General features: G+C 39.4%; 1 protein-coding gene across 1 annotated transcript in view; it reads left to right on the forward strand.

The window, feature by feature from the left end:
* LGR4 (leucine rich repeat containing G protein-coupled receptor 4) overlaps positions 1 to 16264 on the forward strand; it is a 100413-nt gene that overhangs the window by 52690 nt on the left and 31459 nt on the right. The window contains exon 2 of the mRNA XM_036109490.2: positions 3924 to 3995. Within this exon, the coding sequence (XP_035965383.2) occupies positions 3924 to 3995 (72 nt within the window). The remainder of the gene's footprint in view (positions 1 to 3923; positions 3996 to 16264) is intronic.

Genomic DNA, 16264 nt, shown 5'->3' on the forward strand with positions numbered 1-16264 from the left:
TGGGGAGGAAGACCACCAAAGGTGGTGTGATGCTTGGCCTGCTAGCTTTCACCACATTGGACTCAGTTTCCAGGAGCAGCAAAAATATGGATGATAGTAAGCTAATACCTTATTACTAACTTAGCTTCTTGTGTATAACTTGACATTTTCTGATCATCAGCAGTCTACAAGGTTTAGTTATTCCTGCCTCTTTTTTTTCCAAATGAAGAAGCTAGGGCTCAGAAAAGATGAACAGCTTGCCCAAGATCACACAGCTAGTAAATTCATAGGTAGATCTTGGTCTTTGTGGTGCTAAGCCTGTGTACTTCCAACTATATACTAGGCTAACTCCAAGGAAGGCCATCAGCTCTCTTAAACTTGCCCTCGGGGGGCGTTTGTGAGTTGGTGGTGTTCTGACCTTGTATGATTTCTTTGTTTTTTTTTTTCCTTGTTTTGTTTTTTCTTTTTTAAGATTTTATTTATTTATTTGATAGGGGGAGAGAGAGAGCACAAGCAGGGGGAGTGGCAGGCAGAGGAAGAGGGAGAAGCAGACTCCCCGCTGAGCAGGGAGCCCGATGCCGGACTCAATCCCAGGCCCCTGGGATCATGACCAGAGACGAAGGCAGACGCTTAACCGGCTGAGCCACCCAGGCGCACGATTTTTTTTTTTGTTTTCTATGTTATATTTATTTTCTTCACAGGGACCCAGGATGGCAAGTCAGTGGGTTTAATATTAGAGGTTACTACTAAGATTGTGTTGCTCATATGAATGTCAAACCACTGATCCCAAGGTTTACCTTTTAGCTGAACATTTTCTATATAAATTTTTTTAACTTACGCGTTTTAATGATTCATATGGCTTGTGAGCCTGAGATGTTTGTAATTATGGCATAGGGCTTCCATTCGTAAATTGTTACGGTTAACTTACCATCCCCAGCATCCTTTCCAACCATAAGCTCCGTTGTCGGTGTTGGTGATGTCAGGTCTGGAATCTTCTCTAAGACTTGTCTGTAGGTTGTTTATCACCATTAGCCCTCATTATTTTAAATGAGTACCCACCCACCTTATAATCTGTAACCACATGTTTCCAGAGCTTCTCTGGAGATAACATCTTATAGGCTCCCCCTTCTTTTTTTTTTTTTTTTTTTTCCCTTCCTATTCTCAAATGTTTTGTTTAACTAAAACCCAGAAAATGGGAGGGAAAATACCTATAAAGATAGAACCTCTCTAGATATGTGAAATTCAGAACATTTTGGAAACAAGTGTTGCTCCTGAATCTGAAGCTTTGAAACAAAACCTCACCACATGTTTAAAACATATTAGTTTATAAATATGGAGTCCTACTAATTGCATTTATAGCTTACAGCAGAACTACTTGTCATGTCTTGTTACTCTGAGGGGAAAAAATGAGAGAATTATATAGGTGTATGGGTTTTAAAAAATTGGAATGCAGAGAATAGTGTGGTGTAATTTCTAATTATGTCTCTTTTTATGGTGAGGCAAGTAATCAGTTTTTCTGTTACTGTGATATTCGCCTGAATTCAGGGAAAACAGTATGGAGTGCCTCCTTTTGTAAAGTAATAAACTGTGCATGTCCTTCTCTCTCCATTTATTGGAATGGCTAAAGAGCATCAACGTTGTGTGACATTTTACAGAATCACTGCTTACTCAGATTATTATTTTGCATTTCAGTGTGACTAAACGTTTTGTTGTATGATTAAGAATGATTTTATTGGTTAAGGGCAAATGGGTTTCCAGCGGGAATGACTCAGTGGTTTTCTAATGGCAAACTAATAGTCTTTAAATTTTGTGTTATGGTAAATTTTTCAGAAACATGCCTTTTCTACAAAATGAACCGCATATATTTTCATCAGGGAGGAGGGGCCCCTCCATGAAAACTGCAGGAAAAGCTGAATCATAGAAGTATACAATTTCAGGCTGGGAAGCCCCTCAACCAGTCAGTTCAGTGCTCTCATTTTACAGATGAGTAAACTGAGGCCCAGGATTACACAGTGGCTAGGTGGCAATAGCAGGAGTCGAGCCTGCTTCTTCAGACCCTGATTTTGCTGCTATTTCTCCAGTATCTTGCTTGAGTGTTTATGAAAAACAGAGGGTTTGCCTTTCCCTGCCCAAGGATATCAATCACTGACTAAAGTACCATCAGCGCCTGTGTTTAAAAATAATTCCGAAAAAAAAGATAATCCCTTGAGACGCATATTAATTTTGTTTTTCTTATAAATCATCTTTAATAGATTTTGAGTTATTTTCAATGATAAAATTTTGGAATGCATGGGAATCTCTATGGACATAGGATTCATCTCTAGAACAGTTTCATGCTCAAATTCATAATGAACTTTGGTTCCTCAAATTCTAAAGCTATTTATAGTTCTTTTTTTTAAATTGTCAAGCAAAAGTGCTCTCCCCAGGATTCACCGATGATTGTACCAAGGTCTCAGGGGCAGTATCCCTCTCACTTTTACCCTTGGTAGGACCGTGGGTTTGCTTTGTATCTTTGACAATCACCGGAGAGAAGGAACAGGATTCACACGATACCTTGGGAAGACTCAGTGTTGCAGTTAAAGTCATGGACTCTGGAGGTCACATTTCCTGTGACACCATCTGTTGGGTGGCCTTGGGGGAGGTTCTGTACCTCAGAAAGCCCCAGTTTTCCCATCTGTAAGGGGAGATCGTACGTGCGGTCTTAACCACGGTGTCCGTATTGTCTGCACATTAGCAGCCACACTGCTCTTGCTGGTTTTGTGCCTGCTTTTACTGTTATTCCCGAGCCAGGAATGTTTCCAGACTTGCCTTGGGAAGGGCTCATGAAGAGGGGTGCACATTCCGTTTCTAAATTCTAGTGAATGGCAAAGGTAGGGAGAAGGGATTCACCTACTTGGTACTGAAGACGTCGGCTCTTTTAAAAGAAAATTTCACCTGACCAAATTAACAAAAATCACAGTGTTTTTATTCTTAGCTGATTTTGGTGTTTTATTGTTAGCTGATTTCTCTTCTATCTTCCTATGTGACGGGGCGGTCCCAGTTGTGAATTTTCTTGGTGATTCTTAGAACCAGAGAGCCGAGGGCACAGCCGCAGGCTAGAGGCAGAGGACCCTGAGTGAGGCAATGGCCCAGTGCACACTGGGACTTTCCCTCTGAGGCTGCCTTAACCTGCCGCGCACGGGGTCCGTGTCACACAGTGTGAAAGAGAAAACCAGTTGAGGAGGCAGTTGCCAGGGAAGAAGGAAGTGGTTAATAAATTTTTTTTTTAACTGTTTGAACTAGTTAATTGTCAAGTTATATCAGCAAGTGAGTTCTCTCCTTCCTGCTGCTTCTCTAAGGAAAAGCTGGAAATGGACAGCATACCCGTCATGTATGCACATGTCTCTAGGCTGCATCTGTTCCTAGGCTAAAAATGAAATCCCCTTACAACTATTACCTGGAGGACTTTTATAGGTTTTGCAGAAAATATGACTGGAATACAGCTACAACCTGTTTTATTGTCCCTGACAGTGACTTAAGCCACCCTTGCCTGCAAATCTTTTATCATGCCCCGGGGTATTCATTTGTTTATTTTTATCAGGTACAGCACTTTAAATACCAGAGCCCTGGGAAATCAAACTGGCCCACTCGTTGTAGGAAGTTTGAGACATTTTTCTTTCTTTCCTTCTTTCTTTCTTTTTTTTTTCAAGAGTACTTAAAGTGGGAAGTGGGTACCCAGGATCTGGGTACATTTCTATGTTCGTTTCTAAATTATGGAACATAATTTATATAAAAGATTTAACTTTGCATTTGGAAGCCAAATTGTGGCTATCCCTCTGTCTGACTTGTTGTGCTCATTTTTCTCACTTCTTTACAGAATGCGAGCACCTAATTATTTTTCTGTTGAATTAAGTTCTTTTAGTCTAATATCACCTAGTCAAAAATCTTAACTTTATGTTTTCCAGGGATATCAGTATGAACAACATTACTCAATTACCAGAAGATGCATTTAAGAACTTTCCTTTTCTAGAGGAGCTGTAAGTAATATTTTGAAAAATGTGTTTTATTTGTGTGTTTGTTTCCCCATTCTCTTTGGAAGCTCTTACAAAAGAGATAGTCTAATGTTTCTCAGGGGGCACTCAGACAGCTTAGTTTCAGTGAGTTTTGTACGGAGGAGATGATGTCTTTTTTTCTTTTTTAAAAAGATTTTATTTATTTGAGAGAGAGAGAGAGAGACAGACAGAGAGTGAGCAGTGGGGAGGGGCAGAGGGAGAGGGAGAAGCAGACTTCCTGCTGAGCAGGGAGCCCGATGCAGGGCTTGATCCCAAGACCCTGGGATCATGACCTGAGCCGGAGGCAGATGCTTAACTGACTGAGCCACCCAGGTGCCCCGGAAATCATGGTTTTTTGGGGGAAACTTGATTTTTTTAAGCAGTGTAATTGCTGAAGTTATTTTTGAATGCCAGAACTAAAAATGTTACTTTCATTGGAATTTTTTGCTACAATTATTATAACCATGAATGCTACAATGACACAAGTTAATTACAGTGTTATCCTGAGATAACAAGGCTAGGGTAATTACCATTGTTGCCAAAGGAGTTGCTGTGTGGGTAACACAACCATAAAAAATAATACAAGGAATTTTAGGGTCATGATGCAGGAGACAGTAATGTTGCAAGTGAGCAGAAAACTGAGTGTAGGTCCCCTGGAACATTTACACATGACTTTTGGGGATTGGGAGAAGGCATAGAACATCATCCCAGTCTCTTAGAACACCTTTAAGGATGTTTCTGGACTTGTCAGTTGCAGCTCACACTTCCAGTTTAACAGTTTACATTGTGGAGAAGTTCTTTCCATCTGTTTTAACCTCCATTTCATTTTGCTTTCCACACTTTTTTGAAGTTTATGATCAAAATAGGCACGATTACATTTTAAAGTAATTGGAAACTATACATTATATTAAGAATCCAGGTGAAAAAAAAAATAAAATCAGACTTAAATCAAGTTAAATATAGGTTTTTAATGGCCAGGCTAATGGATTATGTAATACATGTAGGTAAGAAGGCGACAGTTTGATACTAAGAACATCAAAGAGATATAGCCCTGAAGGAATCTAAATTCATATTACAGATTGTATCCTACAGCCCAGCTGTTGAGTATTAGATCCAAATCAGCGAATGTCTCCTATCTTAGGTCAGCCTCTCCCCCAACATGAGGAACAGGAATCAAATATAAGCCAGGTAGGTTATATGTGCTCTCTTGCTTCTGACAAGAGCATTGAAATAGCAGTTAAGGATTTAATAAAGTTTAGGTGAAATTTTTCTTCCCACACTACTTAGCTGAACACAATGTTCCCACAGCAAAAATTGAACAGAGATTATTTGCCACTTCTAAGCTTGTGAACTGGGTCAAGTAACTTAACCTCCCTCTGCTCAGTTTCTTTGTCTATAAGGTACAGATAGCAACAGTTTCCCTCATAGTATTCTGGTGAAGACAGAATGAATTGATAGATATTAAATGCTTAGGACAGTGCATGAAACAGAGCAAGTGTTCTGTAAATAGTAGCTAGTATTTATCTTACTATTTTAAAAGTGCGCAAGAAAAAAAAGTGGAATACTAAATGTTATCTTTGGGTAAAAAAAATTAAATGTATATTTTATTTTTGCCTCTCTTTTTTCCTATAGTGAACATTAATTATTTTGTAATAAATGGTATTCATTTTTTTATTGAGATACAATTGACTAATAACATACTAGCCTCAGGTGTTCAACATGATTCAATATTTGTATATATTATGAAATGATCACCACAATAAGTCTAGTTAACATTCATCACCATAAGTTACACATTTTTTCTTGTGATGAGGACTTTTAAGATTTACTCTCAACAACTTTCAGATAGGCAATACAGTATTATTAACTATAGTCAGTGTGCTGTACCTTACATCCCCATGACTTACTTATTTTATAACTGGAAGTTGGTTCCTTTTGACTCTCTTCACCCATTTTGCCTACCCTACCCCTTAATTGTTCATTTTTTAATTAAAATTTAAATTAAAAAAGTGAATTATGTGTTTGAAGCCCCTACTTCCTGATTCCCACCAGTCAAGCTTTTAAGATGCTTTACCTATTTATTCTTGTTTATTATTTATATATTTATAAATATATAAATATATTTATTTATAAAGTTTTAGATGTTAGGATTAGTCTACCTTTACAGAAGTAATTATACAATGAAAGGACATTTACAAGTGTTGTTCATCCATTGTATAACTACTGTGGGGTGTGTGATGCACCAGATAGGAGATGGAGAGGCTCTCCTAGCTCTGGGTGGGGTGATTGGGTGCAGACCACCTTCATTGATGCCTTGGATTGCCAGCACCACTCTTAAGGGATAGGGATTGTGCAGTGAGGGCCTGAATATGGAGTCAAACATGCTTAGTCTCTGCTTTGTGAAGTTCATATCTTGGATTTCTTAAAATCTCTGATGTCAAGCTCATGAATTCTGTCAATTGAGACTTTTCATTGGAACCAAATTGCATTTGACTGTTAGTTCTTTGTAGATAGGTTACATTCCCTCTATATTCTGCTTTGTCAGTGATGGAGCCCATCAAATCAAGCCAGCACATCTTCTCCAAATATTGGATGGGATTTCAAAAATGAATTCAGTTAGGAGAGCTGACGGGTATTTTTAAAGAATACTTCAGAATAGTCTTTCATACTCTGGGAATACTTCAGGCATTTAAAGGAATTTTTTTCCATGTTAATAAAAGCATGGTAAAAAGCCCATTTTTTAAATAAAACACTGTAGTTGATTTTGACATTCCAAAATGATGCTGCCATGACTATTGTAATATTTCATAAACAGTGTAACCATTTATCCAGAAGTCATCTGGAAGTCATTTAAGAGTGATTGTGAAGCTCAAGTGCCCTGAGTCAAAATGAATGATTTGCTGAGGTTTTTTTTTTTTTTTTTAGTTTATAGTTAATGAGGTGCACTTTACAAGATATAACCGGGTTGGCCAAATTTTATATGATGATCCAGAGTGCTTGGAGTATTGGGTGGAATCACTTCCCAGCAATACATAAGAAGTGTTTATAGATACTTAAACATTTACTTATTCTTTGAACAAGCACTGAATCCTGCTCTGTGCCTCTGTAGTAGGTGCCAGGGGTACAGAGACAAGTAAATATGGTCTTTGTCCTTGGAGGTGACAGTCTGTCTGTAGCTGTGCTAATACCATAGCCGTTAGCTCCAGGTGGCTATTTAGTTTTACATTTAAAACAATTAAAATTAAATAAAAAATCCAGTTCCTTAGTTAAACTAGCCATCTTTCAAGTATTCGGTAGCCACCTGTGGCTAGGGGCTATTGTATTCGAAGAAAGTTCAGTTGTACAACATGGGTCTGGAGAAAGGTACAGACCTATCACTTGGTACAGCATGATGAAGACTGCCAGAGAAGTGTGTGTAAGGTCGGTGAAAGCCTAAAGTAATATATTTACTTGAGATTCTAGGATTTGGGAAAGGCTTCCTAGAATAGCTTCAGCAGAGTCTTGAAGGACACCTGGGGATTATCAGATGGGTATAAGTATGGGTGCTCCAGGAAGAACTTTTTAACATGTGCAAAGACATAGAGGTAGGCATTTCAGAAGTGTTAAAACACTTCTGTTTTAGTAACAGTTATTCCTAATGAAATATAGAGAAATTTGAAATATTGAAAGATGGAGAAGTATCAGTATATGAGGCCAGATCATAAAGGGACTTTTTAAGCTAAACAATTTAGACTTAATCCTGAAGGAGCTGAATTGGATATGAGGGTGAGCAGCAGTAGGGAGGAGACTAGGATTTTTGCCCTAACGACTAGATGCCATTCACTGATTTTTTTCCCCCCTCTCTCTGGGAATACAAAAACATTCAATTCAATACATACATCTGAAAATTTGGGACAGTCTCTTGATTTTTGCACCTTGGTTTCCCACTCTTTAACATGGAGCTCCTCACAGTAGTATTGTAAAGGGAAACTGGAATAATTTATGTAAAAGTGCTTTGTGGCCATAAAATGCTATGTCCACAGGAGTGAGGTAAATTTCACCAATCCTCGTAAATATTAGTCTTTCTTGAAGTATTTCAGGGAGAGGTTATTTTGCTTGGGAATGGAAGCTGGAATGGGTCAATATAGGTTTCTATTAGAAATGTCGAAGGAAAGCCAGAATTCTTAGAAAATACTCAGCATCCACAGAATCTAGTCTGATGTGATGCTGGCACAGCTAATTTTGGCTTTCATTGAGACCTGCAGGGCATTGATAGGCATTTGGGGAATGGCTGAAATGTGGAGTTGTGAAAATGATTTAATTAGAAACAGCAGAGGGAATATCCAACTGCTTTTCCATAGGCTGCCACCAAAAAAGTCCATGGATGTTACTTTGAGTTTAGATGTTGCAATAGCAGGCAGAAACCATTGCCAGCTCTGGCACTTGTACGGTTTATTGTTTAATATGAGTATATTATGAGTATAATTCCATTTGTTTCAAAATGTACTTTGACTTTGGAAGAATCACAGTGCTAAAGTAAAACTTAGATCTCTGAGTACGATTCAAGCTCGCTTGTTTTTTTCATCTGTAGGACAATTAATTCTAAATTAAGGCATTACTTTGCAAAAGAGGACTAGTGAATAATTTGAACAGGGAGATTTTGAATCAGATACAAATAGTGGATCAAAACTAAATAGTTCAATTTGGCCAAAACTTAAATATAGAACATGTATACACACACACACACACACACACACGTACATAACATTTCAGACTTATGAAATGTTGCAAGCATAAAGAATTTTCACACATACCATTTAGTCAGATTCCCCAAATGTTAATATTCTATTTCCATATACATGCACACAATAGGAGATCTAAAGTATATGTACATTTTTTCCCTGAACCAGTTGAGAGTAAGTTGCAGTCATAATTCCCCTTTACCACTAAATATTGCATTGTTCTTCCAAACACAAAGATATTCATTTAAATAACTGCAGTACAGTTGCCACGCTCAGAAAAATAGTGTTGATATATGTTATTGTCTGATCTGTAATTCTTATTCAAATTTGACAGCTGTTCCATAGATAATTCTCTATAGCAAAAGAAAAATAAAATTCTGGTTCAGCATACAGTCTAGAACCACAAGTTGTATCTGGTTGCTGTGTCTTGATAATTTATTTTAAATTTCAAAAACTGTTTTTCTTCCCCCAGAGAATGTAAAAGAGTTTCTCGTTGCTCTGGTGATGTTTGATAGTTAAAAATACTCTATTCTTAGGTGCATTCTCTTGCACTTTCTAGTGCTCTGTTGGGATGATTTGGTAGCAAAGATCACTGCCCTTACTGTTTGGAAGTACACAGTGAGTTCACAGAGGGACATGGCTTGTCTGGTTCATCTTAATTCCTATGTGTTATTTGGAAAGCTGTCAGATTAAGGAGTAAGGGTGTAAAAAGAAAAATGGGAAGAGAGCTTGTACTAATTGAACCTGCTATGTATCGGATAGCCCCCCTCCCCGAATAGACATTGTTTTGTTTTAATTCATAAAATGCTGAACTACATATTCAGTCCCGTTTTGCTGATGAGGAAGCTGAGGTTTTCCTCAGAGAGGTTAAGTAACTTGCCCGAGGTTACATAGCATGTTATTAATGGACCTGGCTTTCATCCCAGGCTATGCCCCTGTAGATGTGGAGAGGATGGGGAAAGACTTGTAAGACAATTTGTTAATTCAACAAAATTTGTTAGGTAAAGCTCTGTGTTCAGTGTTGAATTAAATGGGATCCTTGCCTTCAAGACAGATGGGTGGTGCATTAGAGTTTAGAGAGTTCAAAGGAGAAAGAAATTTCTACTCATTAAGAAAGATTAAGGAAGACCTCATCCAAGAGTTAGTATTTCTGGAGAATCTTGAGGGATGGTAGGAGTTAATTCATAAGGAGATGTGGAAGAAGGAGTGTGAGAAAAGATATAGAGACTGGTACAGGTGTTCGGAATGATGTGTTGTTTGGTTTTGTTGTAGTGCTGAGTTCCTGAAAGGAAGTTATGGGAAAGAAACCTAGAAAGGAGTTTGGGGCCAGACTGAAGCTCCAGTCTTGTGCCTCTTTCCTGGCAGATGAGTGAGGAGCTTCTACTTTTGAGTGACTATTGAAGTTTTTTGAGCTAAGAAATGACTTGACCAGATATGACCTTCGGTGAAGGTAATCTCATTGTAGACAGGAGGATGTTTGTGACTGAGACAGTACAGGGAGACAAATGAAGATGCTGATGGCAATAGTCCAGGTGAGAATTATGGGAATCTGAACTAGGGCAGATGAGAGGCAATAAGACAGAGGAGGGAACCTCTGCATGGAAGTAGAATCAAGAGGATGTCTCAGCTAGGGTGATGGGGGTGACATGTGTAACACTTTCATTTAGGAGTACCAGAAGTCTGGTGTGCTTTGATAAGGATACAGACATACAGACAATACAGAACGAGAAATTGTTTTGGAAGAGAAGCTATTATTCTTGAATATACATATAGAATTTAGATGGGATATGAGTAGGGGTCTCTGGAAATTTAGGCGTGGAGTCCAGGATGGAGATTCATGGGTATAGATTATAGAATTAGGGTACTATGGGTATATATCTGGGAGTCTTTTATTTTAAGGTGATTACTGGAAACATGAGATGAAAAGAGCTTGCCGAGAGAGGGCAAAAGAAAAGGGAAGGAAGCCAAAGACAACTCCTTGGGAAACACTTGAATCCGGGTGTGGGAAGAAGACCAAGTGCCAGAGAAGCAGGAGAACTAGGGCAGAACTGTGCCCCAGGAGCTGTGGGAGGAGGGATTTTTCACAAGAAATGAAGGATCAACATTGACAGGCTGGAGAAAGGTTCCTGTGGCCAGATATTGAGAAAAGGCCTTGAATTTAAGTTTTTTAAAGAATCATTTCAGTGGAGTTGTGAGATTGACTTTGGGGTCAAGAAGTGCATCAAGAGGCTGGCATGTGGGGACTGCTATAGGTGGTTTCTGGTTTGGGGAGAGTAGCTAAAGCTTGGAATATGTACTGTATTTGACAGGAGTCCCGAGGGGTTAAGAGACAGCAACCCAGCTGAGGCATAATAGAGGATTTATTGTTTCATGTAGAACTAGAAAGTCCAGAGGTGGAGTTGGCTTCAGATGGTACTCGATCTCAAGGTTTAAAAGTTATGAGAGTTTTCTCATGCTCTCCATTTTTTAACTTTGATTATCTCTAATGTTGTATTTTGGCTTCATTCTTTCCTGTTGCAAATAGCCTGTCTCCAAATGGTGGGAAATCAAACCTTTGGTATCCCCGAGCACATCTTTACATCTTGAGATCCCAAATGAGTATCTAAAGTCTTCCTCGCTGCTTTCAGCAGAAAACTCTTAGGAGGACTTCAGTTAGCCAGACTTACCTCATGTGCTTGTCCTTGAACCAGTTACTTTGTTTGGGATGGCATGGTCCAATCTGGCCTATGAATTCATCCCCACCCACTGGGGCTGCAGGTGGACAATCCCCCTGAAAGGAAGCAGAAGGAGGAAGAAAGACTGGCAGAAAGAAACCATAGTTATCTCGACCTATTAGAGTCTAGTAACTAGACACATTGTAGGGAATGTTTGTTTAATTGCGTCAATCTGAAATGAACAAAGGATCAATGAAGAATATAGAAAGGTCTCAGTTAAAGCCTAGGTAATATTTATAGTGGAACCAGCAGGTTCTGTAACTTTGTCTTGTACATTGCAGTTTAGAAGTAGAGGTGATGAAACATGGGGTGTACTCAAATTTTGGGTTTGATAAGTCAGGACTTCATAGGGTACTCAGGGGAAATCAAGCAGGAGAATCAAGCAGTTCATTGTTTAAAAGGTTTGGCATGGGATTCAGAAAGTGTAGACAAGCAACTGAAACCACAGTTTGCTGGTTTATTTATGTATTTTAATCAAAGCTGATTATTTGTTCTTTGACTAAAAATAGTAGTGACTTCAAGTAAGTGAATATGTGTTTGACTTTCTACTAGCATAATATAATTTCCAGCAAGGAAATAGGCTAAGTCATTTCTTCCATATATTGTCCATTCTTTGTCAATCCAGGCTTGTTTAACATAGTATTATATGCTTTAGTAGAACCTTTAGTTCAGAATTTGTTTATTATTTTCCCCTAATAGGTATTTTCACTACCTCTTAGTTCGGACTATATGTTTATATCAAAGAAGATAATGTTGGAGGTGCTAAAAAGTCTGTATCACAGACACACTTAACTTTTCAAGAAAATGATCATAAAATTAAAGGATACTCGATTTTTAAAATCTGGATGCCTAGAAAGATAAGGTAGATAACAGAAGAAAAACTAAGCACCCATTATCTCAAACGACAGTGGCTTAAATATGTAAGGTGCACGCGCACACACATACACATATACACACATATCTAGGGAACTATTATGGTATATCACAAAGTCAGCAGGGATGTAGGATCTGATACTCTGCACTTCTCATTGTATAGCTACCATGTCAGGATCACAAAATAACTGTCTACCTAAGCTGTAGCCATCATGACCCAGTTCTCAACAACAGGAAAGATGAAGGAGGAAAGAAAGAGGGGGATATTTCCCAGTAGTCAGCTTCAAGAAGCCATCTTAAGCCTCCCATATAATACTTCTGCTCACATCTCACTGGCTAGAACTTAGTCACATGGGCACACTTCACAGTGGGATGCTGGGAAGTATGGTTTTTGAACTGGGCATATTGTTGTCTAGACCAAAATCAGGGTTCTATTACTAGGTAAGAAGGGAAGAATGGTTATTGGTTGGGCAATTAGTTAAAGTACTTCTGGCTGCAAGAAACAAATTCAATTCAAAGTAGTTTCAACGGTAAGGGAATGTATTATCTTGCATAACGAGAAGACCTGCATATGGTAGAACTCTTCTAGGGTTGGTTAATGGAGTTAGGTCACATCCTCAAGAACCCAGTTTCTCTCTGTCTTCCTACTCTGCTCCTCCGGTAAGGGTAGCGCCATGGTTGCGGTACTTCACATAGTATATTTAGACATGATAGCATCCAGAAAGAGAAGAGAGTCATCCCTTCTATTGCATCCCATTTAGGAAGAAAGCTACCTTTCCCAGAAACCCCCAGCAGACTTTCTGTAACCAGAGCTGGGCTCACAGGTCCAGCCCTAAACCAAGTCACTGGAATGGGATCAGTATGATTGGTTAAAACCAATCGAGATTTACTCACGGAGCTGCGTCATGTGAAGGAGGTGATATTTGAACAAACCAGGCTCTGCCAGGAAGGCATGAATGAGTATTTGATAGGTGTGGTTCCTCTCTCTCCTCTTCACACCTTACCCATTCCATACGGGTCCATTTTGAGCCCTTTCTGCCATCGGAAGCCTTCCCTGGTCTTTCTTTTCCAAGTTCCTCTTGCACTTTCTTTGTTCCTCTCCACGAAGTGCTGGCTTGAGTGCCCTGTTATTTTGTGCTCAAGGTGTCAGTGTGCACTTGTCTCTCCAGCTCCTCTGACTTTTCTCTAAGGGCAGGGCCTGTTGTCACACACTTCCGTATGACCTGGGGAAGGTAACCACATTTTTGAGCTTGAAAATGATGGGGGAATGTTAAGACAAAGGATTTTTTCTTACTTTGAGTTTATTGATGTCAGAGACTATATCAGACTACATAAAAACTAAATTCCACTAAAGTTTTATGTTTAATGAATTACCCCTATTTAAAAGAAATGAAATGAGAGGTGTCTTGGGAAAACTCAGTACTTATTTTGCCAAACCTATGGTGCTTGGCCTGTAGTCGAAAGTCAATATTTGCTTTTAGATGTGAGTTGTAAAACTTTTTAAAAGCTATAACATATTTCCTCATATGGGTGGATATTGCGTGTGTTTATTGCCAGAGGTTGTGAGGATAATTCTGCTCAGGAAATGTGACCATTGCCAGGGTTTTATTGCTTTTACCTATGATATATGTAGGTATATTCAAATAGATATATGAAATAATTTTCCTCTTCTCTGTGAAGGAAATCTACTTTAAAAACCTTGGGAATTTCTCTAATAAGGGTTCTTAATGCATGTCCTTAAAACATATTCAATTTTTACATGCACTTACATAAAATTATATGAAGATGTAAAACTCTTCCTGGTATGTGAAGAAATAGGGTGAGTAAAACACTGTCAGATGAAGTTTATTTAACCTTGATAGGAAGAATGTCCAAAGGGGGCTATTTAGTTGTTAGCCCTTCTGTTTACTAAGAAAATAACTACATCCTTTGGTTCTCTTAAAGCCATTCATAGAAAATACACAAAACAGCATTGTTCTGTTTCTGGAATTTACATTATTTTACCTTATTTACCTTGTTTTATTTCTAGGATTTACATTATTTAGCTGTGGTATAGGACCTTGGGCAAGGCACAAAGGAAACAGAGGCACTTTGTTTGGTTTAAAAAAAACAATAGGGAGATGGTGATAATGAGGGCCAGTATAGTAGGATAATGAAAATGAAGACGTGCTACAGTTATGCTACTTTTTGTCAATACACACATATATATATTTTTTAAAGAAATATTTTGTATATATACAGAGAGAGCACACAGGAGGGGCAGAGCGGGGAGGGAGAGGGAGAGACTCAAGCAGACTCCCCGCTGAGCACAGAGCCTGACACAGGGCTCGAGCTCATGACCCTAAGATCATGACTGGAGCCAAAACCAAGAGTTGAACGTTCAGCAAACTGAGCCACCCAGGCGCCCCAACTTTTTGGCAATATATATTGATACTAAATATCCATCACTGGAAACCAGTGCACCTCTTGAGGTCTTTATTTTTCACAGGAGGCAGCAGAGTTCCAAGCACATAGTAGGACCTTAATACATAAATAAATATATGGTTGAGGACTTCTGTTAGAGGTATGTGTTGCAGTGTTTTTTGCTTTTACTTTAAAATGGTTGCCAACATTTTAGAACCTGCAGATTTCAAATTACGTATATTAAGAGAATGCCACTCACCTCCCGTTAGACGGTTTCCTGTGGCCATACTTGCCCAGTTCAGTTTTGATGCATGTAGCATGCATGATGCTGTGCTGACCCACCTACATGAGAGAATTTAATGGTGCAGGAGAGGCAGCCTGGACGTGTTTGGGTGCAATCTGTGATAGTTCCTATGTGTGGCTTCAAATGAAGATCTGTCAGGTGGGGAAACGTAGGTGTAGAAAGAAGTGGTGAGGGAGGAGAGAAGACATCATGGAAGGGGTCGATGAATATAGCTCAGAAGGGAAGGGTGGTGTGCCAAGTACTTTTATGTCAGACCTTGACAATAGCATAGGGCCAGCGCATCTGGTAACCACCTCTGCAAAAGGAAGGTAGGCACACGAATGGATGGGGGGTTTTGTCCTCTACTCCCCGACCTCTCCGTAGTACGCTAGAGAAATTGCCCTGAGTACAGCTCTCTATTGTCTGTGTGCACGCGTGCTTCCGGCTTGGGCCTGACTGCTGCAGTTCCTTCAGCTCCTGCTTTCTCCACGCCAGGCTCCTCACGACAGCTGCTGGAAGCTACTGAACCCTCATCTGCCCTCCTCCCGGCTTGGTACATATGTCTAGTCAGGGTGTGGATTGTAGTCCTTAGTCCACTGGTTCTTGGCCAGAATTCCAGCCAAATGGCTACAATGAAATTTCTGTAATAGGCCAGAAGAAACCTAAATCCAGGCCTTTCTTAGAGAAGTAACACCAACTGTTTTATTATCTGTTTCATACTTGCCTCTCTCGTTTCTTAAAATTGCTTCCCAAGTGAAGAAATCTCAGTCTAATTCAGCGCATTTCATGAAAGCATGCACCCTCTAGCGCGAATTACATACTGAAATGTGGCCTACTTGTTCATACCCACCATTGACCAGTGCTCGTTTAACCAGCGCTGTTCCTGCTTCCCCCTTCTGGGACGGATGGCAGATCGAAAATATCATGTAGCATATGCATTAAGAAGAGAGGATATAATTGAAAACTCTAGCTTACCCGGAAAGAGCCGCTAATGTGAATCCATGGACCTTATGAATAATAAATGTGCACAAAACAGATTCATAAAGACCTTACACACTGAGCCACTTGTATCCTGTCTCCTGGAAGGGTTCCAGATCCAGTGGGAGAGCGGAAGTCTAATGGCTTGCCCTTTCCCTCTCCTCCACCCGCTCTCTGTCTCTCCCCTCCCTGTCTTTGCTCTCTCTGCTTCCGAGACTGTTGTAACAAGCAGAATAAATAGGAGTTGCCTTGAGGTAGACTGTGTCCCCATTTGAAGTCCTG

Source organism: Halichoerus grypus, chromosome 11 (assembly GCF_964656455.1).
Source record: "Halichoerus grypus chromosome 11, mHalGry1.hap1.1, whole genome shotgun sequence".
Classification (NCBI taxonomy): Eukaryota; Metazoa; Chordata; class Mammalia; order Carnivora; family Phocidae; genus Halichoerus; species Halichoerus grypus.